Source organism: Ambystoma mexicanum, chromosome 13, assembly GCF_040938575.1.
Source record: "Ambystoma mexicanum isolate Mex_15411 chromosome 13, UKY_AmexF1_1, whole genome shotgun sequence".
Lineage (NCBI taxonomy): Eukaryota > Metazoa > Chordata > Amphibia > Caudata > Ambystomatidae > Ambystoma > Ambystoma mexicanum.
Genome location: NC_090938.1, coordinates 90,349,999 through 90,374,833, shown reverse-complemented (window position 1 = coordinate 90,374,833; position 24,835 = coordinate 90,349,999). Strand labels below are relative to the sequence as shown.

The window sequence follows — 24,835 nt, the reverse complement described above, 5'->3', positions numbered from 1 at the left end:
CCGATGGCGCAGGAATGACAACTATCTGGGAAACCATGAAAGTAGTGATCAGGGAGAAAGTTATAGCTAGTGCTGGGGGCATCCTTCGGAAGTTGAGAGAGGAGATGGAAGCTGTAGAAAACGAAATTGGCATATTGGAGGCATCCCATTCTGAAACAGGACCAATTGGACGTACACTACTAGAGGCCGATCTCGATGCCTACTGGCATGGGAGAGACTGTCCAAGTTTGATTATGCCACACGAACGGCCTGAGCCCATGCAGACAGGGAAAAATCTGGAAGACTCCTGCAGTGGCTCTGAAAACATGAGCACTCTAGAATCATGACCACGTTGTTACATGATGAATGTGGAGCCCTGTAGAGGGCTGCCTACTACACACAACTGTATCGGCAGGACACTCAGATACCCCGGACGATATTGCAGAGGAACTCTCATTAATTTGGCTTCCAAGACTCACTGTAGATCAGAAGGCCGCACACGAGCACCCTAATACTGTTGATAAAGTACTGGTGGCAATCACCTGTAAAATACCAGGGAGTGATGGGCTCCCACCCAAATTCACCAAGGCATACAGCTCCACATTGGCCCCGGCATTACTATAGGTCGTTGAGGAGGCCTATGATAAGGGCAACCTTCCGGCAAGTATGAGGGAAACACTAGTGATACCCATCCTCAAACCCGGGAAACTGAAGGAAAAGTGTGACTCATTCCGCCCCTTGGCCATGTAAAACTATGACGTGAAAATACTCACGAGTATTCTAGCTACGAGCCTACGAAAAGGTATCGCTTTTCTAATACACCCATATCAAAATGGGTTTGTGTCTGGCTGCAACACTCTCCTGAATCACCGATGGTTACAACACATTATTGATCAAACTAATCTCCATACTGGACACTACATGGTTGCATCCCTGGATGCAATCAAAGCTTTTGATTCGGTCTATTCGGAGTGGATGATTGCAACACTGCATCGCTTTGGGTACGGAGAACGTTGTCTGCTGGGTAAATTTACTTTATACCTCCCCATGGCCAGAGTGAAATCTGGTAGGCAAATTTCTACACAATGGAATATACAATGCGGGACGTGCCAGGGGTGTCCGCTCTCGGCCATGCTGTTTATACTAGTCTTGGAACCATTAGCTGTATACTTAAGACAAGAATACTTGGAGGAAGGTATTTCAATAGGGGCCCCCAAAATCTCATATCACTATATGCAGACGACGTTCTGCTCTACTTGTTTGAACCCCATCTCAATTTACCTGTAATCTTGGATGAGTTGGATGTTTTTTGCCAAGTTATCGGGGATTTCTTTCAATAGAGAGAAATCCTATATTTTCCCCCTGGCAAGACTTTGCATTAGGGACAAAACTACACTGCCTGATCTGGGACTAGCCTGGGAGATGCACTCCTTTAAATACCCAGACATCCGGGTCACTCATAGACGTAAAGACACATACGCATGCAACACACTCAAGACAGTAGACAGACTTAAGAGGTCCATGAACGTTTGGTCCAAGTTTCCACTCTATCTCATGGGCAGGATTTCTAGAACTAAAATGATAATCCTACCAAGGTTATTATGCGCCTTTATGAATGTCCATTATTGCATTGAGCTTGCATTTTTTTATCCCTGGACACTCTTATTAGGGGCTTCCTGTGGGGCCTGAGACGACACAGATTGGCCTTTGGGGTGTTGTGTTTCCCATATGGGGATGGCGGGGCTCAGTTGCCCAAGTTTGACCTTTATTATCTGGCTGGCCAATTAAGGTTTGTTGTAATATGGCTATCAGATGATCCTACATCTGTATCAGAGTTACCAGGGCTATTGGTGAGACCTCCATGGCTTAAGGAGCCCCTTTGGCTCCCAGGCAGCTGCATGAGATCCAAACCTTTGCTTGTGAAGTTGAGTAGGTAGATCTGGCCAGGGTTTTGAAAAAACCTCAGGTGCTGCACCCTTATTCCCCTAATGTCCCAATTGCTGTGGTTGTGTGTATGAGCAAGGAGTGCTTGGGTGCTGCTCGGTGCTGAGAACAATTGGATATATCCACCTGGGCGGATATGTACGCCAATGGTACATTCAGAGACCGGGAGAGCCTAAAATGACAGGAGGGCGCCCCCCCGGGGGAATGTTTGAGGTATATGAAAGTGGAGCGATGCAAATGTCGGGGTGGTCAACGGAGCCAGAGGTGACTAAATTACTGGCGTTGATGTACACCCTGGAGGATGGCTGGAGACATGTGTCCAGATTGTATGAATGCTTGCGATGTGAGACTAGTGTTAGAAATCCCAAGCTGAAAGTGCAGTGGGAGGCTGATAGAAACTCAGTGATCACTGAACAACAATGGGACCTAGTGCTAAGTTTTGGGAAGAACGTGTCTCGTAATGCTAGGTTCAGGTTGCTTCAAATTAACGTGCTACATCGCACGTTCATGACCCCTCATAAAGTGTCAAAATTCAATGTTAACCAAAGTCCGCCTGCCCTTGGTGTAAAAGTGACAATGCTGACTTACTACATATGTTTTGGACATGTACAAAAACTCTGAGTGTCTGGTACCGAAATGAACAAGCTTGCATGAGGACTGGCGTCACCAGATACCACTGGAACCCAATTGAATGTGTCTTGGGAATGTATTCTAGAGCAAGCAAACATAAGCATGTCTTTAAATTAATAGACCTTTCCTGCATATTAGTGAGCTTGGTCATGTCATGGAAGATCAGCAAGGGTCCACAATTTGAACAATTGTATAAAGAGTTGGAAACCTGGTGTGAGGCAGAAACAAAAGCGTGGCTTGGAGCAATGCAAGGTCACCACAACACTGCAGCTACCACTTTTGAAGCATGGAAGATGTTTACTGTGTCTATGTTCCACCCATCACACGATAAACCACCCTGAGCGTATCTATAGAATACCTAGATCTGTGTAAATGAATATATAAGACCCCCATGGTGCTGGCTCCCCGAAACACGGCTGTAGTGATGCTAACCCTGCTGCATGAATAATTGCACCCAGCGCGCTCCCCCCCCTCCCCCTGGTGCGATCAGTGAGGCACTCGCATTTTGCTGCAAGGCTAATTTCCTTTGTGTTCTTTTTTGTATCTGTTTGTAATGTTTGATAAGTTTCAGTTCATGTTAGGTGATCTCAATGTTATGCTGCGGCGCAGCGATGTGACTGTAACATGGCAATCTGGCCATATAACTGTGACTAGCTGCATGCTGCTGGTATGATACTGCTAATACACACATTTAAAAATAAATAGATGATTTACAGAACAGTTTCATAACTGGCCTATGGATTTCAAACACTAATAGAAGAGAAGAGATTTGCTTAGCGAGACGCAGAGCCAGCAAGTTCATCAACCTGCAGGAATATCTGTCACTGCAATACCCAGAAGGAAACACTGCAGGCCCATGGAAAATATATTTTGGGGCACATTAGGGGCCTCTTCTTCCATGAAAGCACCACGCCACCCGTATAGTGGCACAATGCCACCTTAAAAAGAACTCCCTAGCAACCCAGCACTAACCATAAACAAAATCAAGTGCAAAATTCTATCTTGTCATTATTTCCTCAAAGTTATGGTTGCCATAAACTCCCAGCATGGTGGTAACCTTATTGCCGAGGGCAGTGCCAAAGGCAGGCTCAACAGCGTGAATGGCGCTCTGCGGTATGGATCGCTATTCATGCTATAACATAAAATATGGCAGACGCCACATATTGCTGCACTGCTAGATTTGGCACGAGTACCAGCAATTGCTCACCATGTGAAATCAGGGCCTCAGCCAGGCACACACTAACAGGTTGCCTCTGTGGCTAAGGTGCTCTGCACAGATGTTAGTATAGTATTATACATTGGGCCTCATTACGAGTTCCCTTATTAAGGGCACAGCTACCGCCAAATTCACTACCAGCACAGAAACACCCGCGAATGGGCCATTACAGGCCCGTTACGAGTTGAATGGGCCGGTAATGGCCCATTCGCGGGTGACGGTATGGCCGGGTTCCCGATCCCCATTCTGCCCCATAGGGTGCAGAGAACGGTGCCGGTGCAATCACGAGTTCTGCTCGTGGGTGTCGCTCTGCACGCATGGTCTGACCAGGCGTGCAGAGAGGCACCCGCGAGCAAAACTCGTAAAGTGGCAGCACGGTAACAACAGTGCCGGTAGCACTACCGGCGCCATTGTCACTGTACCGCCACATTTGTAATGATGCCCATTATCCGAAACCTGGTGTTCAGTGAATAACAAAATTAATCCTGGTGGTCCTACAAACAGTTGCATGCACATTTTTGTGCAAATTGCCCATAAAATACCAAAAGGGCAATTACCATTGACCCAACCAAGAGAAGCTGCTATCTGGCTATTATAGGTTGGGAGATAGCCCCAGTGCAGTTATTTTTAGTGTTTCCAGTGTGGATTATCTACTAATAATTATACTGCATTAGCTACTGGGTGGCTGAATGCTAAAAGGATGATTATCCCTGTGTTTTATGCTAAAATCTTTAGATTGGCTGTTCCTCTGCTTGTACATGCTACATGCTTTTGGACTGGTCTTCTGCATTTCACGCTTATGCTGGGGGACATGCAGAGGAATTGCAAAGGAAAACTCTTGTTTGCACTTGTGGACATTCACTCTCCTTGTATCTCAGACCTGAGGCACAGCTTTAGGATATAATTTCCTCGTCAGACAGGATGAGCTAGCTGGCACAGGACTGGGTCTATCTCTACAACTCAAGATCGATGTGTTTTCATTCAGTAATTTGGCCTTTAAGGTGTCAAATGCTCGTCTCCCATTTCTTTTCCCTAGGGCCGACTTTTAGCAATGGAGAACGCTGGAAGGAGATGCGACGTTTTGCACTCATGACCCTACGGAATTTCGGAATGGGCAAGAGAAGCATTGAAGAGCGTGTCCAGGAGGAAGCGTACCATCTCATCGATGCGCTTAAAAAAACTAAAGGTTGAGATTTCTAGAGGAAAGTTGCATGCGTGATCGCTAGTCAACAAATTTGAACGAGGTGAACTAGTATCTCAGGCTGCATAGCTATTTGTCATATGTTTGATGTTCATTTGTTATAAGGCTCTTTGTATCTTTCTTTCACATTACATTTAAATTGATTTTTAACTATCAGATTGAATTCCATGTTCGTACAAAAATATTGCAAGTGTCAAACAGCTCTAGTAAAATTAGCAGAATAAGGGTTCCAGTTGACGAGGATTGTAGGTAGTGGAGGTCTGCATTACAGCAGCTTAATGCCAACACACAACATGAAGGATCAAGGACACTGCGTGCAGAAAGACAGAGAGCAGAAAAAACGTGGTGTGGTGGTTGGAGAAATGAAGACTATGCAATGGAAGTGAGTGTCCTGGATTATTAAACAGGGTGTAGTTAGATGACCCAAGAGCTGAGGGCAGGGTTGGAAGAAGGGAGTATTGGGACAAGGGGAGAAAGGGATGGGTGCAAGGGCCGGACCTTACCTGAAAACAAGTAGAACAGCCATGTCAGAGGACAGAGATGCCATCTGTTTGCTGTTTGGCATTGTTATGCTGGCATTCTAACATCCTGAGAGAGTTTGTCCTGTCTACAGCATTTTCTCGTCAATAATGGTTGATTTAGGGATTTGAACAGTAAGGAAGATGATCAGTGAGACCCTGAATCCAGCAGCTTTTGGTTTGGATTTCAGTTTTGATGAAACATTGAAGTATGGTTAGAAATGACCCAGCAAGATATCTGTACTAATAGTTTGCACTTATGTTGCAAGTCTTTTCATTAGATTACATTTTCTCTGGATGAAGAAATCAGTAATTCCTTTTGAGAGATATCATGTTTTACCTATTGCTTTTTTAAAAGGAGATATTTAAGATTTATTGTGCAAATTAGCCTCTCAGAAGAGATGTTAACCAATCAGGAGGCCAGGACACATGAATGAATGCATGTTCCATTCACATTATTTCCTGTCCTCTGGTGCTTCTAAGCCTGGTCTGCCATTTTTTTAAACTGCCAATTCCACAAGGCCTCTCCACTCCCTCCCCATTATTCCCACAAACCCCACTCGCTGAGTTCTGCAACTCTCACATACCCCGATTTTTTATACCATCATATCTTTTGCCACGTCAACTATTACTGTAATGTTATCATCTTTACTGTAGACTGTAAAATATGTAATTCACACTGATCGCAATCTGTAACATTGTATTCTATGTAAGTCAGCGCTCAGATGCCTCAGGGTTTTGCTTGCGCTAATCAAATAAATAAATACAAATCCCAGACTGTCTACACATGTCGCCTTGCCATCTCAACCATGGCCACCATTGAAATAGAAAAGAGACTTACTGTCTTGATTAGTTAACATGGTGGACATCTTTGTAGGTTTTTTAAGGCAAATTGGCTTGCACAATATGTGCGGGTCCCATTTCTCTAGCACGAAAAGTACTCAAATACAATAACCCTCCCAAATGGAGCCATTGTGTATTATTGGTAATATCTCCATGTTCAGGGACTGACAGGGGTGATAACATCCCCTTCACTGAGGGCCTGCTTGCCCCATGTCTGCTTTAGGCTCATCCCAAGGGACTATAGGGCCTCATGTCAGCACACGAACACAGGGGTTATCTCTATTATAACAATTTTTCACTGTTCTAAGTTACCATTGAATGAGTGACAGGATAATGAGCTAATCAAACACAGTAAGAAATTGCAGCACCTTAGTGCTGGTGTCACTACAAACATAGCATAAACCCTGTGTCCATCTGCTAATGTTTTATGAATGTATTGAGTGTGTGAATGCATTTTTGTCACTCTTTAAAACCACAAAGTAATTTTACAAGGCGAACAAGGAACCATTTTTCTGTTCCTCACCCATGGAATGCTATTATAGATTTTGTGAAGTTTTGTGGATGTTAAATGTAAGAAAAATTAATTAAGATTAACCGATTTTTGCATTCGGTTTTCCAAGGTACATAAAAACATTATTTTCAGGATGTGTATTTCAAAACTGTACACTTCGATTTTTGAGATTATTAGGACACACATCACATGAAAAAAATGTGAGTGTTATAGCTTGTGCCTGGTACAGCACTCATAGACATTAAAACAAAATCTTTATTTAAGAGACAGTATATTTGGAACAGTTCAACGCAACAAAACCCATGACATTCGACTAAAAGTCTTGAGGTAAAGTGAAAGTAAGGTACTGGTTGTCACAACAAAACCCTCAAAAGTATTTAATGAAAGTTATGCCTGATAAGTATCTTAAGTTCGAAAGGATATGACGTCAAAGAAAGTAGATATAATCAACAGCTTGAAGTTATGTTTCTTGTGTTTGTGAAATTGTAGGTCAATTAGAAATAATAATATATTGTGAAAGGCAGTCGTATAGAGCTTTTTCATGATGGGAAAATACGTTGTCATCTTGAAAGACACATGACATCCTGACAGACTACAATACATCTAAGTTGGGCTGTCATAAAGGAATTATAAGTACAGAGCATGTTTCTCATATGTCTTGATATACACAAAATGAATTCTTCACTCTGTCAGTTATTCTCAAGTTGTGTCATTGTTGATGACTTAAGTGATTAAATAAGTGTGGTGCAGATCTGTGAAACCGGGGAATTGGAATCAAGGTGATGCATTTTTTAGCATCTACCGAATACCTGAAGTTTTACTGTCACATTATTTCTCAGGTTTTGTTGTCACAAGTTGTTTCACTAAACTTTGATGGTTTTATGGACCTTTCAACTTAAATGTCCCCCGAGTAAAGATTTTCCTCTGAGGATGTATAAAAGGTACCTATTTATGTAGCTGGGTATTTATGCCTAAGAACTTGAAATGTGTTAATAATAAATTGAATTATGTGTTAGAAATCTAATAAAACAATTATTGAAAAAGCTAACAATCATGCTGATATTAGGTCATAAGCCAAGCTAACTTAATAACTATGATCGTTGAAATCTCAACAAAATTATATGCTATGAAAAATCACATAGAGAGTGTAGGTCAGTAAAGAGATACTCACTTTGAAGAAATGTAGCCAAACTATTAATCAATAATCCTTTGTTTTTCTTTTATTGAGCAGGGTTGCCTTTTGATCCAGCCATTCAAATAAGTAATTCTGTTTCCAATGTCATCTGTTCGGTCATTTTTGGCAAACGATTTGAGTATCACGATAAGGAGTTTGTGGAATTACTTCATAGGATCCATGATACGACGGTGATATCAAGTTCTTTAGGTGGCCAGGTAAATTAATGTAGCTATTAGGTGCCAACATTTAATTTAGATTTAAATATCTGAAGAGCATGCAACCATCACCATGATGGTCTAAAGGTATTGGGAAAATGAAAACAAAAGTCGAGTCTTTTGATTTTTTGATTGTTACACCGTGTATATGTCTTTCAGGAAGACAAGGTGGTCAAGGAGACTGCCAATCAGTAGCAGAATTTAGCAAAATCTTCAGGAGCGATGTCAGACAATTCTCCAGAGTGGATCTTCCATGTACAGGAGATTGTTACAAGAATGTTTATGTTCAACTAGAAGGCCCTGATCGAGGAGTATTGTGAGGGGTCGCACTTGGTGAAAGTCATGGTGTGCGTTACAGATGTGTTTGATTTAAACGTTTTGATGCTTGGACAATTTCCTGTCAATGTGTTCTCCAACTGTTCTCTAGAAGACTTTCCACCTCCTTCCCTTCTGTTAACCTCATCCTCTGAAATGCCCTCATAGTGGTCTCAGGGCCAAATTCTGATGTAAAGCTTTGTGCTACGCTTCTGATGGTTTTTGCTTTAAAGACACTTTGATGAGAATAAACAAACTACTGATTTAATTGATCAGATTCTGGACCACAGAATTTCACAACTTTTGCTGAAAATAGATTAGGAATTAGGTGAGTCAAGACAGGTAAGAAGTTTGAGACTAGGTCATTGACTAGTACTATTTAGCATTAGAATGGGTCAGAGACAACACACAGCTGTGATCGTTTTGCAGCATTTGTTATGGGGTCAACCCCCATACACACCTTCTACACCTCAGCCCACAACAATCTGTAAAAAGCAAGTGTGTAAACGGATGGTTACAAGAGCAAGCCCCTGTTCTCTGGGCCCTTTGGCAGGACAAGGTTTCTGAAGTTAGGGTAAAAATGGCAGCATGTGAGCTTGATATTGACAATTGACTAGATGGGCATTGATCTACTTGAAAACATCCATAGAATGGGCAGCAGCTGCATAAACCACCCCTAAAGTTATTTTTCAATGCACTGGGTTGTGCAAAAGCCACTGGCACTCAGCATAATTGTAACACAGGATTATCATTGTTGTGAAGGAAAGTGTTTGTGCTAGAGGTATCCACTTTGTCATATCCATTAGTTGTAAGATCTTGAAAGATCTAAGTTATGTCAAGGCTGCAGCCTGCACTGTGAATTCCAGACTATGCACTGATCTGAAGATGACAGTGGTTAATGTAAAACACTGACAGAGAGGGATACCATTGCTAGTAGCAGTGTCATTTCCTGTAGGACTAAATGAAACCCGAGATTTTGGATCAAGTAGGACCAATCTCATGGAGGCTTGCCCTCACTGTAAGTGCAGCAGTTTAGGTGATAGCTCCATTTTGGGAAGCTTCTGATTGTTCATGTTATAGGGCCTCATTACGACCCAGGCGGTAAGTTACCGCCTGGGCCGTAATGAGGCCCATACTCTTTGAATGGCAGTCATTTTCAGTAGTAGCGATTTCCACCAACCGTGCCAAACTTTATGGAGTAGTTACTTGGAGTCATGCTGAGGTTTGAATGCCATGTGAGCTTTCAGAACGACACTGATTAAATGTAAGAAAAGCTCAGTGTAGGATGAATCTATCATCAGAAGTGATGAGTGGAAGAGTTCCACCCATTAGGACGTTTGGCAGAGTTGCTGAAGAAAGAGAATGTTGTCAACAAGAGTTCTGGTTTAATGTGCTGATGACATGTCCAAAGGAATAGGTGACATTCCAGTAGTGTGTGGCCATTAGTACACGTCTTGGAAAGGCAGTGGCTCTTCCTGGGATTCAGATTTTTACAATCACCGGGTGAAAATAATCAGTTTAGGGTATTGTTGCAGCATGAAGTATCTCAGCAGATGCGTCTAGAAAACCGCAGCCAAGAAGAAGCACAGAAGGTGTGCCTAGTAGTTTCACATCAGGAATGTTGTTTCCTATTTGGTCCTGGAAAAAAATGGCAACTTACTGAAATCTCAACCTAATTATTGATTACTTCAATCACTTGTTCTGCCTGTAGAAACTCTTGTAACACTGTTTACGTTGTATTCAGTAGATGATCGTTTTCTGTGCAGGGGGCTTCTTTTTTGAGATGGAGTATAGGGGGAAGCTTTTTGTTTAACACATATTTTACTAAGCAGGTTTGTTTACATACTGTCCTCATCTTCTAATGAATTTTTAGTATCTGCCATCAGATCTATCACGCAGAGGGTCAGAGGGTGAAGCATCAATGATGGGTGCACAGCAGTTGCGAGAGGTGGATAGGTTTATAAGTCCAAGGGTGTGGCCTGAGCATAGGCATGAATGTTGTGTATGCTAAAATGAGAAAGGTTGTTCAGATGAGATTCCTTTAGTGGTTTCTGGGCATTGGACAAACTTGTGTTGCACTGCGTTGTGTTGATTCCAAGACACATTTTTTGACCCTGAGCTATCCTTCCTCTCCAAGTTTGCACCCACTATGCAACTAAGAGAGGTGCTTAGGGTTAAGAGTGTTAGCAACCAAGCTCTAGCTTAGGTCTTGGGCAAAGGACAACCCATCAATGCATAAGGAAAACCTTATTCAGATAGGGGTTTTGTCTTCATCTGAGTCTATGCGCTGGCTGTCTTATGTCAGGGACTTATTGGACAAGTTAGGTCTGCGTGATCTTTGGAATTGTATACATTATGCACATCAGAGAATTGTAGCGATATTGTAGGGGCATTTAAATAGGTAATTCCAGATGATTTACAGGTGTTGTCATCTTGTAACTCCAGAGTGATGCTTTGTTATTCTTTGGAATCTACTGTGATGATCGAGTCGTATTAGGACTAGCTTGCCAGCCCAGAGAAGAGGACCCTTTACCTTTGGACTGAGTTTGGAGATACTGCCCTTTTAGTTGCTCACTGGCCATTACAAGGGATGGGGGGGCCCTTGTTCTGGCTTCTAGTGACAATGGTGCCTCTGTGGAAAAAATGATCCACTCCTATGCCATAAAGACAAGCACTTGAGGCACAGATGAATCAAGTCCATCTTCACTGAATAAGGGATTAGAAATGTGATTAATTTTGTCATAGCAAATTATGTTAATGTTAAAGGAGATTTGTACCATGCATTATCACCACCATAGTGGGCCCCTGGTGCTCTGGCGGCTCTGAAAGAGGGGAAAAGGGAGGGTGAGTTAGTGGGAGGAAGCTGGAAAAGTGCAAGAGAGCAGTGATGTGCTGTTGGCGGCCTCAGCCCGGTGGGTCCGTTGGCTGGGCTTGGGGTGTTTGCGGCCAGTAGTCATCATGTACTGTTGTGTGGGGCTATGTGTGTTTTGTTTTTTGTTGCAGTGTGGTGAAGTTTGTGCGGTTTGTTGTGCTGCAGGTTTGTGATTGTGTTTGGTTTAGCGTTTGAGAGGTGTAAGCAGAGGAGGACATTTTTAGTAGATTGGTTAGTTGGCATTTCTGTCTTGAACTGAGGCGCTGGGTTTGCGTAATCTCGCCAGATGGGGTGTGGGAGCATTTCTGCACTTCTGTCCTGATCTGGGCTTGTCCGATACTCACAGTCCCTTTCACACCTGGCCTCCACTTCCATCACTCATATGGCCAGTGTACATGCTAATGGCCACAACTTAGTTCAAGGTGGGTGATTGCTAACATTCAGACAACTCTATAACAGTGTGGTACCTGGTAGCAATTATGGGGCGAGTGAGGATGTTGCCTGGGATTGGCTGGGGGTGCTGATTCTGTCCTTATGGGTGTCACTTATGTTCTGTTTGACTTTGCGTTATCTATCTAGTTGTGGTGAGTTTCTCTGGCCGGTTCTGGGTGTTGTCAGTGTCCTCTTAAGTTTAGTCATCCTTTTCCTTTCTATTGTTTCGGTTTTCAGTTTGAACCTGTGTTGTTGAAGAGCCAGGTTTTTAGTAGTTTTCTGAATTGTAGGTGATCTTTGGTGTTTCTTATTTCTTTTGGGATGTTTTTCCAGGTTTTTGTGGCTAGGTGGGAGAAGGAGGTGCCTCCAAGATTTTTCTTAAGGTATGGTTTTTGTTCCAGGCGGATTTCGTTGCTTGACCTGAGGAGTCTTGTTGGCTTGTAGATTGTTATTTTCTTTATAGGAATTCTGCTCCTTGGCCGCTGATTGCCCTGGTCGTTATGCACATTGTTTTGAAGGTGATGCAATGTTTAACTGGGAGCCAGTGTAGTGCTTTTAGGGCAGGAGTGATGTGGTCTCTTCTGGATAGTTTGAGGAGTAGTCTGGCTGCTGTATTTTGGATCTGTTGTAGATTTTTCAGGAGGTGTTGTGGTATTCCGATATAGAGGCTGTTTTCATAGTCGATTCTAGACATGATGAGGGCAACGATTGTGAGTGTTTTGTGCATGAAGGAGAGGATGGGTAGGATTCTTCTTGCCGTGTGGAGGAGGAAGAAGCATTTCTTGATGATTGCATTTATTTGTGGTTCTAAAGTTAAGGTGTTGTCCATCAGGACTCCCAGATTTTTTAGATCCTTAGATGGTGATGGTGCATTTCCCATTTCAGTTGGCCACAGGATGGCGGTTTTGTTCTCTTGGTTTTTGGATATAATCATGATTTCTGTCTTTCCTGGGTTGATTTTCAGATTGTTGGCATTCCTCCAGTTGAAGATTTATTTTAGACACTTGATTAGGTGTCACGCTCACCTCGTCTCCACGGGGGCGTGCTCGTGTTCGAAGGATGATGTCTGCACTGGTGTTGGTCTGCCTAACTGAGGGTGCTAGCTCGCGTCTTCCTTTCGTTCTTGCCTCAGGAGATGTTCGTCTGCAAGTCGAAACAAGATTTTAGCCAATTGAATGGAGCTGGTTTTGGTTTTCCCCTCCTTCCGATTTTCCCTTCTCTTCCTCTGGCTCACCTTGGTTTTTTAATGGGTGAGCTCTCCATCCTGCACACTCTGGCAGGGGCACGGTTTCACAGTCTTTCCAGGATATAGTTACTTCACTGATCCGATGGAGATTGCTGAAGTGGAAAGGCCGGCGTAAGCAGGTAAGTCTCTAATCCAATAACTCCTTGAAATAGCTGTCTTAAGTCTTTGCCCGAGATATCTAATGTTCGTTCCTGTCTTTCAGGTGTGGCTTTAAGCGACTTTCGGATGATGGATGACTCTCCTGACGATGATGAGCAGGATTCCAGCTGGTAAGTATAGCGCTGTGCGGGGCGCGCTAATTGTTCGCTGTATTTAGCTTTCCTTGCTGTGTGCGACTAACCAGCTTTGTCTGTTCTGTTCGGCAGGTGTGGCACAGTTCCAGGAAGAAGATGGAAGAGCCGCTCGACGGGTTGAGTTGCGGCACAATGCTGGAATGATGAAGAACTGCTCGATGGAGTTTCTAGAAGTGGCCGATTTCAGGTGAGTAGCTACCCGAGAGGGTACCTTCAGTTCCTTTAGTTCTGCTCTTCTATAGATGCGGCGGGCCGTGGGTAAGCAGAAGGCGAGATCAGGATGTTCTGCAGGTAAGGCCTTCAATGCGTTTCTAACTCCTGTTCTTCTCTTTTCTCAGGTACCGATGGATAGAAGACTCGGGACGGGCGTGGCAGAAGGGAAGCAAGAGCTGAGCTGACACGGTGAGCGTTACGCTGCAGGAGTGCAGAATAACGCGAAGCATGTTCAGTTTGCAGGTTGCGGTTTAAATAGCCTTGCAAGTAGTCCCAGGAAAATAGTCCTCCTTAACCGTATTCTGTCTCCAGGTAAAGTAGTCCCAAGCCAGACCCTGTACTGAATGGCTCAGCCTCTCAGAGCCAAGTATATGGCCCCTGTATTTAGCACCTACCATGAGCCTGGCGCCAGCGGCACCAGGACTGAGTCCAGGTGAGCCTAGCTGGGGCCTGGGAAGTCCCCAGGAAGCCAAAGTCCGGGATGGGCTCACCAGTTTCGGGGTTTTGGGAGCATGCACGACGACATTAGGGTTGAGTGATCGGCTTGGGTGTCTTCGATTTTGTAGATGATTCGAGTATCATCTGCATAGTTGTAGCATGTAATGTTGTATTTTCTGAAGATTCTGATGACTGGAGTCTGGTAGATGTTGTAGTATAGTGGTGATAGTGAGGATCCTTATGGCACTCCACAGTCGTTAACTCGCGGGGTGGATTTGAAGGGTTTAATCCATACGGTTTCTGTTCTGTCTGCTAGGAATGATTTAGTCCACAGTAGTGCTATGTCTGTTATGAATATGTCTTCTAGTCTTTTGGTTAGGGTGTCATGGCTAACTGTGTCGAAGGCTGTGGAGAGGTCGAGCAGAATAAGGGCTGAGGCTGTGTTTGAGTCTCCGTTAGTTTTTAGGTCATCCCAGATGGAAAGTAGTGCTGTTTCTGTTCCTCTTGTGGGTATGAAACAGACTTGAGCTTGGTCTAGCATGTGGTGTTTTTGGGTTAGTTTGTATACGTAGGTTTCCAGGAGTTTTGCTGGGTAGGGAATGTTTGAAATCGGCCTGTTGTTGGAGAGGTCTTCTATGTCACCACTTGTGTTTTTTAGAAGTGGTTTGATATATGCTGATGAAGTTCCTGTTGCTAGTGATAGATTTAGAAGGTTTCTGTAATAGTCTGCTGCCGTTCCTTGTGCAAGGATTGATTTGACGATGTCCGGGGGACAGTCATCCATGGGTGATCCTGTTTTCTTACTGTGTTTTACCAGCATAATGAATGCCTCTGCTGATATTTCAGGAAAGTTCTGGAGTTTGTGCTGTGGTTCTGTGTTAGGTTTGTTTGGTTGTATGTTGTGGTTGGTTGGTCTGTTATGTATGATTTGTCAGATGTCATTGATTTTTTTCTTGAAGTGGTCTGCCAGGTAGTTGCATAGTTTCTCTGAGGGGTTGGGGTGTTGTCGCAGCCTGGTGGGTTTCTCATATCTTTGATGATGGTGAACATTTCTTTTTGTGTGTTGGTGGCATTGGTGATTCTGTTATCATAATGCCTTCTCTTTGCCTTTTGAATTTCCTTCTTGTATGCGCAGATTTGTTTCTGGAACTGTGTTTTTTATATTCTTTCCTCCATTCCAGTTCCATATTTTTGTTTTCCTTTTTCATGGTGCTTAGTAGTGGGGTGAACAATTTTGCCATTGCACTTTTTTTTGATGGGGTGAATGGTTTTTCTGGGGTGATCTTGTCAATTGTATCTGCAATCCATTTGTGTAGTAGCTCAGCTTTCCCGTCTAGGTCAGCTAGCTCTAGTTCTGTAGTTTTGTGGAGTAGCTGAAATTCTAATAGATAATGACCCTTGCCCAGCTCTTACTTAATTGATTTTTATGCATATGTAGCTAGTTCCTGACTGCCTTAAGGGTATTGGCTTGATCAAAACAGACAAAATGCATCTGCTAAGTTTTTATTTATTTGGGATGTTTTATGGTGTATGATGTGCTCTTTTTAGATTTTTGTCTAATTAAGCATGTGACTTTGTTGCAAAGTGCTTTGCTATACAACACATGTTGTTGCTGTTGCAAATGAAAACTAATTACACCGCCAAGTAGTTCATATCTATAGCTCAATTTATTAAACCCATTCCTTTGAATTCTTTGATTACAATGGGGGTGTTTTATGATGTATAATATGTTCATATTGAGTTTTACCTAATAAAACCTGTCATGTGTTTGTGAAGGCTTTTGCTGTAAAAATAAATGTTGCTACTGTTGTAAATGGTTTGTATTGTAAAGTGGTCTTATATAACACTCTTCTGCAAATGATGCTGGGCTCACGATGCATGGCTCGGTAAGAAAGGAGAGGAGGATGTGTTAGTCAGATAGCAGGAAGGTAGATGCAGAAACCTTTGGTGTTGATGGATGCAGGTTGGAAGTATAAGTAAAGTTATTGAATTTGATATTGATATTTTATTTCTATTGCGCACTCGTACACAAGTGTTTCAGAGCACGACAAGGTAAGTGAGGGGAACAGGGGAGAACAAAAGAACGATCTTACTAGAACCAGTAACATTGAGAATGCGCAAGTGCATGGGAGAGGGGGAGGGAAAAAGTGCATGGAGGGGTGGAGAAGTGGAAAGTGCTCTTTCACGTTTCTTGAAGCAGTATTGCAACACTGCTGGACATAAGTGTTCTGAAAATGAACAGATCAAATCTGTTTACCTAACTGTATTAACATCACTCCTTTGAATTATGTAGACAAATGTATATGTATGAAATTAATCTTGTTAACAATGCATCATTTAACCACTGTTGGGTGTGCCATAACCATAGATATGTCTCCTTTTCGAACCTTTTAAGATGTAGCTGGTCTTCCATCAATTCCTCTTATCATGAGCCAAACTTACATTTTGCCTTTTCTCCAATTCTTCATAGCTTTACACCATGTACACAGGCATCATGAAATATTTGCCGGGATCACACAGGACAATGTACAAAGTGATAACTGATCTGGAAACGTTTGTCAAAAAAAGAGTGAAAATCAATCAAGAGACTATTGATCCCAATTCTCCCCGGGACTTTATTGACTGTTTCCTTATTAAGATGGGGAAGGTAAGCATGATGTTGACTCTGGTGGGGTGTTATGTGGGCACGTAAGACTAAAGAGGGAACATGTCACCCTATTTATCCCTTCTCCCCATCTCAGGTGAGTAATGTATATTAGCAAATAGGAGTCATTATGACATCTCAGCCAATCAAAATGTTTGGAATGCAATCAAACACTACTGGTATTGACTACATTACAGGCAATCTCACTCCAAAACGCGGCAGGAGAAACAATCAAAAAAGAATTCTCTGCATACAAGAAACAACAATACAATTTCTCTACAAGATTCCTTTCAACAAGAGACTCCAACCTTATTTAACACACCAAAGTGAAACCTAAACATGAACCAGAGCTTTAACATTCCATCTAATTCAAGTTATGCTAAACCTGTCCAGTTCAACCCTGTTTACAATTAAAATGCTTACCTTCTGAAGACAAACAAATTAAAGATTACAAAATAAAACCACATTTAATGTACTAATATGGTTTGTGTACTTTACCCACTTTTAAAATAACATATTTGACTTTACCACCACAACACCAAACTCTTCATTGATATTAGTGCAATGCGATAATATCCTTATAGACCTGTGCAGGGGTTAATATTGCATGTTGACCCTTCACTGACCCATGTACCTCGCTTTCGCCTTGGGTATAACTTGGGGAAGGTCGTTGTCCCATCATAATGACCCTTTTTGACCTCTGTTGGGCTTTAACAGCACACAATTTGGTTACAGGGATGTTGGCTCATATAAGGTTAATGTTACCCCGATGCTACAGGAAACGCATTCTGTTCTCCTATTTACAGGGGGGGATAAAAAAACAGAGTACCTGAGTTCTTTCTGTATTAAGATGTCTGGGTAATACTCAATTTGACCTTTTTGTGTATAATCATATCCTTCTCAGGGCCTCTAACATTTTGATACTATAGGCAAACAACGCAACACCTTGTACGAAAATACACATTTGACAAAGTGAAAAGGTCTTGCAGATGAATTTAGAAATATGTATCAGGAAGAGGAATGATAGTGCCTGAGGAGGATAGTAAAGAAGTGTTAAATCACAGCAAGAGTAGTGACAGAAAAGAACTATGCTCCAGTATAGGGACCATTAAAGGGAAGAGTGTTGCTTACTTTCTAGAAGACCTTGCAAGACACTTCAAATGCAATATTGTGCATGGGGAAAACCATAGATTAGGGACACTACCAGAAAGAATGAAAAACACAAATGTAAATAATATAATATCCAATAATACCTCAAACAGATCATTCCACAATTGGTCAAAACATGTATTTACCCTACAATGTTTCCCCTTCAGCCTTCCTCTGGTAGAATTAAATGTCTCTCTTAGTGGCTGCTCTGGTCACTCAAGTTACAGTGCTGAATTTCTCAAAAAGCATGATCTACCATGGTTCTGTTTGGAATGTGGAATGAACGCAGTCTTCAGAACAGTCCAGGATTGTTAGCTCAGCTGGTGGTGCCGCTGAGGTTCAGTCCACCGGGATGCAATGATTTTAATTGGTAGATCCAGAAGTTCTCTCTGGAGTCGAAACGCTCTGTCCTAAAGACCTGCTCCACAGGGAACAATAGCATGTCTGACAAGGAGCCGCAAAAGGTTGAAATGGTTGGCTACTTGTTGTTCCACCCTCTGTTTAATGATCAATGATTTGTGATTTCAGAGTGTGAGAAGGTCATTGGTGGTTTGATCTACATATTGTTGTTGCAGGTCTCACATTGGCACTGAATCCCGTAAACCACATTGGATGATCTGCATGTAAGGTACATTTCATGCTATAGGTTCTACCAGTGGTAGAACTTGTGTCAGAGGAGGTTTAAAAAGGTAGTCACATACAATTCACTTTTTGAAATCACAGCAGAACACTGCCGGGTTTGTAACAGTTAGTTGTAATTTTGCCCTAACATAGGTTTACATTAATTTGCAACTCTGCAATAAGCAATAACAGGTTGTTTGAGGAAAGCCTTTTGGAATAATTCTAAATTGGCCAAAATGGGAAACGTTTTCTGACTGATCTTTTGGATGTTGGGTTCTGCTGGATCATAATCCACCACCAGTGGGATCCTGTCATAGTTCTCTCTTATATTGGTGTTCCAAGTAATTGTTCCTATGTGTAATTTAAACGATTTTTGAATCTTCTGTTGCATGATGTGCAAAGGACAGCCAAGCAGTCTGAATATAGTAGTGAGCTCCTCTATATGTTTTTTGCAAGTGTCTTCATCACTGCATATGCATCTTATTCTCAGAGCCTGGCCGTCGATGATGCCCACTTTCATATCATGTGGGTGACAGGATCTCCAGTTTAAATACAGATGGGCATCTGTTGGTTTAGTGTGCAGATGTGTTACTGTCTAATTCAGAGTAGTACATCCAGGAACGTTATGTCGGGACTTTCCAAGGTGTTGCTACTGGTGACTTTTGGTGGTGGGCTGGATACTTTGTATGAAATTTGTAAATTCTTCAAGTACTTCTCTCTCTGTTTTCCAAACTATAACAATACCATCAATGTATCTGAGCCAAACAACAGGTTTATTGGAGGAGTAGTCGATGTTCTATTTTGCCCGTAAAGATGTTGGCATAGTGGGTGCCATTTGAATACACTATTCACTGGCCTGAAATAGTACAAAAAAATAGTGAATGCAAGATGATGACAATACATTCATTGGAAAAATTGATGGTAAAGAAGAAAGGTATGTTTATGGTGATGAGGGAATATGACACAATGATGAAGGGAATAGCGATGCGATAAATTCCTATTTACTAGTACCGACCAGGGAAACACTAGAAGCACAAACTGAAGCCAATTGAGGGATGCTAATCACGTGACTTTCAGTTCTCCATTATGGGTGACTGTCAGCGTGTTTATGGTTAAAAGTGGGAGTGATGATACAGTAGAGATTTGCCCATTATATGCTCACGGTGCAATATACATACAACTTTATGGGAACTAACTTCACAAAAATGCTTAAAAATTAATGAATTTTTTGACTATTTGTGGCAGTAACGGGACTATATGAGTTTAGGTTGCTGTTTGTGGAGATGGAGAATATGTACACTTGATTGTGTTGGTTGTCATTTAGTTTGGTGTTTGAGGAGATGGAGAATATGCACACTTGATTGTGTTGGTTGTCATTTGGGTGATTAATTGTATGTAATACAATATTGTTCACACAGGCAAATCAAGATATGTTTTATGAATTTTCCATGAAGAAGTTCACTAGCCCCTATTGAATGGAAGTTGGACGCTAGGAGAAACATGTCGGCTATATGTAATTTGGGAAGAGAAAGGCCATTGGAATTAAACCTGGGTCTTTATTTATTTTTGTTCTAACTAAATCATGGTTTTGAGTGACTATTCTTTCATAAGTAAAGATTTACTATTTTTCCTGATACTATGATACAGTGTGAAAAAGAAGAATTGTGTTAGTTTGATGTTGATTCATTGATACATGCCAGGAGAAGTAAGGTTTGAAATCATAGTGTTGTGTCCCTTTTTGAGATAGGCCAGACAGGTGGGGACTGAATCAAATCTATGCAGCCAGCAAAAGAGCAGCAAGTACCATTAATTTAGTGAACAATTATTGTGGATAATTATTGTGATTAAGCGCAGGGCGGATCAGCTGTTGATTGTAGTTCTTGGACAATATGGCGAAGATGCAGATAGACAAATTAAGAGAGTTATATCTGTGACTGTATTATTAGCGATTACGTGCCTGTTAGCGTTGTTTTTTTTTAAACGTTTGGCAGCTTATAAAATCGTCCAGGTCTTGGTATGTGATGAACATGTATTTCTGCCGTCACATTATTGGTAAGAATACATCGGCAATATTTTTCAATCGCATTATTGATAATGTTTGTTAGGTCCATTAGGCTTCAATTAATAGGCTAAGGGCCCACATTTTGTTATAAGTCAACTTCAGTTACAGAATATCAGCCAACACAAGTGTGTGATCTCTGCATTGATGGGTACCGCCCAAAATTGGCCCTTGTCACATGATAAATCAAATTCATGGAAAGTGACATTCTCGTGAGTTTTAATAGTCAATACGTGGTACTGGTATTATTTGTACACAATTTCCATAGGTAGACCACAGAAATTCTACAGGGGTCATGTTCCTGGTGAATTGGATTGGAACAAATGGTTGACAGTTCTTTCCAATCCACCTCATTTCAGTGAATGTGTAAAGGGGAGTTTGGGGGTGCAAGTAGACAAAATGTGGCTGTACACAATTCCTGCTCCAGCTTGGAAATGCGAGTGACTTACAGCCAGCATGTAATGAAGTGGAATCCGTCTCAAATTACCACCTGGTAAACGAAGGTGGATTCAATAGGAATCCATTGTAAATTGTTAATTGCAGGAGTCACTTACACTTCTTCACCACCATGGTTGAAAAGTGAAGGGTTAAAGTAATGAGTTTGTCTACCTTTAACTTCTGAATTTTCCACTCTGTCGTGGAAAGGAGGATAAGTGCGTGCTCCTGAGTTAAAAAGCTTCACCAGAGGCGCCAACAATTGAGGCTTGAAAATCTTGTAGAACCTGGCCGTAAATCCATCCCGGCCGGGAGCCCGGGACTTAAGGGCTTTTATCGCCACGTCCACTTCCTCATCGGTGATTGGCGCCTCCAGAGAGTCATAGGCTGTCTTCTTTAGCCGGGGCAGCTCTGCTTGCCGGAGGTATTCCTTTTGTTCTCCCACACCTCGCACAGGAGCGGTCATGACCTGGGTCAGGTGGGCCGTTGCAAGCCGAAGTTTGTCCTGATCGGCATATTGGATTTTGCCATGTTGATCCAGTAGACCCACAATCGTATTGTTTCTCCTGGTCCTGGCTAGTTTGGCCACCAATGGTCTATTTGCTTTGTTGTTCCTGGCATAGTAAAACTGCTTAGCCTTTGCCATTTGGTGGGCAGTATGTTCAGCATAGTGGGCCTCAATCTTCTTCTGCGCTATATGGATAACCCACTGTGTTTTAGGGGTCCAGCCCTTCTCCTTATGGAGCTTTTCAGCTTTATCCAGTTCCTCCTCGAGGCTATGATGAGTTTGTCGTCGATGTCTGTGGTAGGCCACTCCTTGCGCAATCAATTCCCTCCTCACCACTGCCTTCATTGCGTCCCAGTTGTTGGCGGGGGAGGTGTCTTCGCTGGGATTCTCCTTGAAGAAATTGGTGATCGTGGTTGCGACTGTGTCTCTGAGAGGCATTTCGTTCAGTATCGGATCGTATAGTGTCCATCTACGCTGTTGGGGATTAAGTAATTCCTGCACTCGGATCTCTAGGATCACCGGGATTTGATCAGGCAGGATTCTGGAGCCTATTGTCACATCGTCGGTGAATGTAAAGATTTGCGGGGATACCAAGAGAAGGTCTATCCTGGAGAACGTTCTGTGGACATACGAGTAAAAAGAGAAGTCTGTTTCAGACGGATGGAGTACCCTCCACGAGTCCACCACCCAATCTGGAGGGGGGTCCCCTGGAAGGTGATGTCATCCTTGGAGGGCTGATCGCCGAAATGGCTTCCTTTGTGGTTAAGACATGCACCTTGGTGATAACGTCAGGTGGGCCATCCGATTCCACTCCGCGACGAGTGTTCAGCCTGTGAGTGCGGTCTAGGAGCAGCTGCGAGTCATCAAGGTCCGGGAGGACGGATTGAAAGAAGATGCCCATGTATTCCGCCAGTCCCCTGTCAGGGATCGAGGCAGGAACCCCTCGGATACGGAGGTTGTTGCGCTGGGCCCTATTTTCCAGGTCCTCCTGTTTGTATTCCAGAATATCGCATTTATCCTATCGCTTGTCATTTCCATCCTCATGGAAACTGAATCTAGATTTACCATTTATCAATCTGGAGGGGGGTCCCCTGGAAGGTGATGTCATCCTTGGAGGGCTGATCGCCGAAATGGCTTCCTTTGTGGTTAAGACGTGCACCTTGGTGATAACGTCAGGTGGGCCATCCGATTCCACTCCGCGACGAGGGTTCAGCCTGTGAGTGCGGTCTAGGAGCAGCTGCGAGTCATCAAGGTCCGGGAGGACGGATTGAAAGAAGATGCCCACGTATTCCGCCAGTCCCCTGTCAGGGATCGAGGCAGGAACCCCTCGGATACAGAGGTTGTTGCGCTGGGCCCTATTTTCCAGGTCCTCCTGTTTGTATTCCAGAATATCGCATTTATCCTATCGCTTGTCATTTCCATCCTCATGGAAACTGAATCTAGATTTACCATTTTCACGCACATTTTGAAAACATAAGAGGAATTTCTGTTTGGGGATTTGGTGAGCGACTTTACTTCTCTTGATGATTTACAGTAAAAAAAAACATGTAGTTTGTAGATATTGCCTTAGGCTGTTCCTGATATATAAGGCTTCAGGCTTTTCTTGAAAATGTGGGCTATGTTATGTGGAGGATGTTAAGAAGTTGACCAATAAACATGTTGAGACTTGTACAAGAAGACAGAAGAAGTCAACAAAGATCACAGAACTACATAAGTCAGAGGTAGATCGATTGCCATAATTAAAACAATCTTGAAACCGATGTCCATATTCTCTTTACTATACTAAAGGTTTCGAGTCATCTTTTATTTTTTAAATCCAAACAACCTTCTCCTTGAGTGTCATGTGTGGTGCAAGAAAGATATTTAAGTAGGTTGTATGTCTGCTGCAGGGATTGCTAGATTTTGCAGGGAAGATTCTAGTTAATCAATGGGTTCACTAAGACTTCTATCCTTTTGGAATGGATTAGATATCATCTAATTAGTTGGGTACTGTGTTTATAATGCACTAACACTCATTTATAACAGTCTTACAACACAAAGATGCCATTTATCTTGTGATGTTTATTCAATATTATCCTTTCAAACCTTGTCCAGAGTGTTCTGTGTGCTAACATTTCTGATATTTTTACCCAAATGGTGCTCTTGGTAAATTTGAATGTATATATTTTTGTTTTCAACCCAAGGATAAAGGCAACCCCTCTACCGAATATTGCATGAAGAATTTGGTCATCAGTGTACTTACTCTGTTCATGGCGGGCACAGAGACGGTCAGCACAACGATAAAGCACTCCCTGCTCCTCATCAAAAAACACCCCGAAATTGAAGGTATCACATATAAGATGATGGCCAAAAGACTGGCCTCCTCGATTTACTCATTAAATGGGATATTCCCACTTCAGTAATTGTAGCTTTCATGTTCCTGCCAGGTTCTGATTAAAAGACATTTCTGTGCACATTTATGTTGTTCTATCTGTGCCTCCCTAATTCTCCTATAAGTCGTGGCCATAGTTAATTTTTATTTATATCTTGGAAATTTCTCATTTGAATGACTATCGTATATACATTTCTTTGAATCATCTTTAGATTTTCTATTGTGTTTTGGTTGTCTTTTGTTCTATTTCTTGTTCTGTACTTTGTTGTAATTTATCTTCACATCGTTCTATGGACCATTTCATTAATCATGTCCATCTCTTAGCCATACATGCTTTAGATATTAATAAATAACAAATAACATCTTCATTTTCAACCTGGAAACAGCTGGTAATTTTTCACTTCTCGGTTGACCTGTGCAGTGTCATACACTTTTTCCTGTGGATAATTATACGGTCTGTGTAAAGTAGAGACACATGTGGTCTGATGAGCTATTTCTTCTGAATTATGTGCATGTTGTTTCATTGAACAGATGGCATACCATAAGGTGGGTTCCATGAGCTGTGTCTTCTGACCGCCTATCCTTATTCAGCCTGCCATTCACGATGCATATTTAGCAACATGAAAATACATTAAGACCTAAAAACTGGTGATAAAAACCCCAAAAACCCAAACAGAACAAAAAAGTATGGGACCTGGATCATAACCGTTTTCCAACCTACCAATACAAAGGCTAACTTTGCACATGGGCTGATTCACAAAGTTCTTTTGAACTGCATTTGTGCAAATTGCACATAGAAGGAACAGTGAATTTTCAGGGCATGATATATTTATATGTAACTGCATCCATGACAGAGAAAGGAGTACACTCATATTTAATTGTTCGCTGTCGGCCAATCGCTCATGCCTAGACCTGATGCAGGTTGGGCACAGTGGCAGTCACAATGCTGCCAAGGGTAATTTCGTATTCCTCCAGAAAGAAGAACTAGAAATCCATCTAGTTCAA

At 42.3% G+C, this 24,835-nt stretch overlaps 1 protein-coding gene across 2 annotated transcripts in view; it reads left to right on the top strand.

Annotated features, from left to right (window-relative positions):
- Positions 1 to 24,835, top strand: part of LOC138520921 (cytochrome P450 2A13-like) — an 83,111-nt gene that overhangs the window by 32,067 nt on the left and 26,209 nt on the right. For both annotated transcript variants that reach the window (XM_069633348.1, XM_069633349.1), the window contains 4 exons: positions 4,806 to 4,955; positions 8,074 to 8,234; positions 16,514 to 16,690; positions 23,643 to 23,784. In XM_069633348.1, the coding sequence (XP_069489449.1) occupies positions 4,806 to 4,955; positions 8,074 to 8,234; positions 16,514 to 16,690; positions 23,643 to 23,784 (630 nt within the window). The remainder of the gene's footprint in view (positions 1 to 4,805; positions 4,956 to 8,073; positions 8,235 to 16,513; positions 16,691 to 23,642; positions 23,785 to 24,835) is intronic.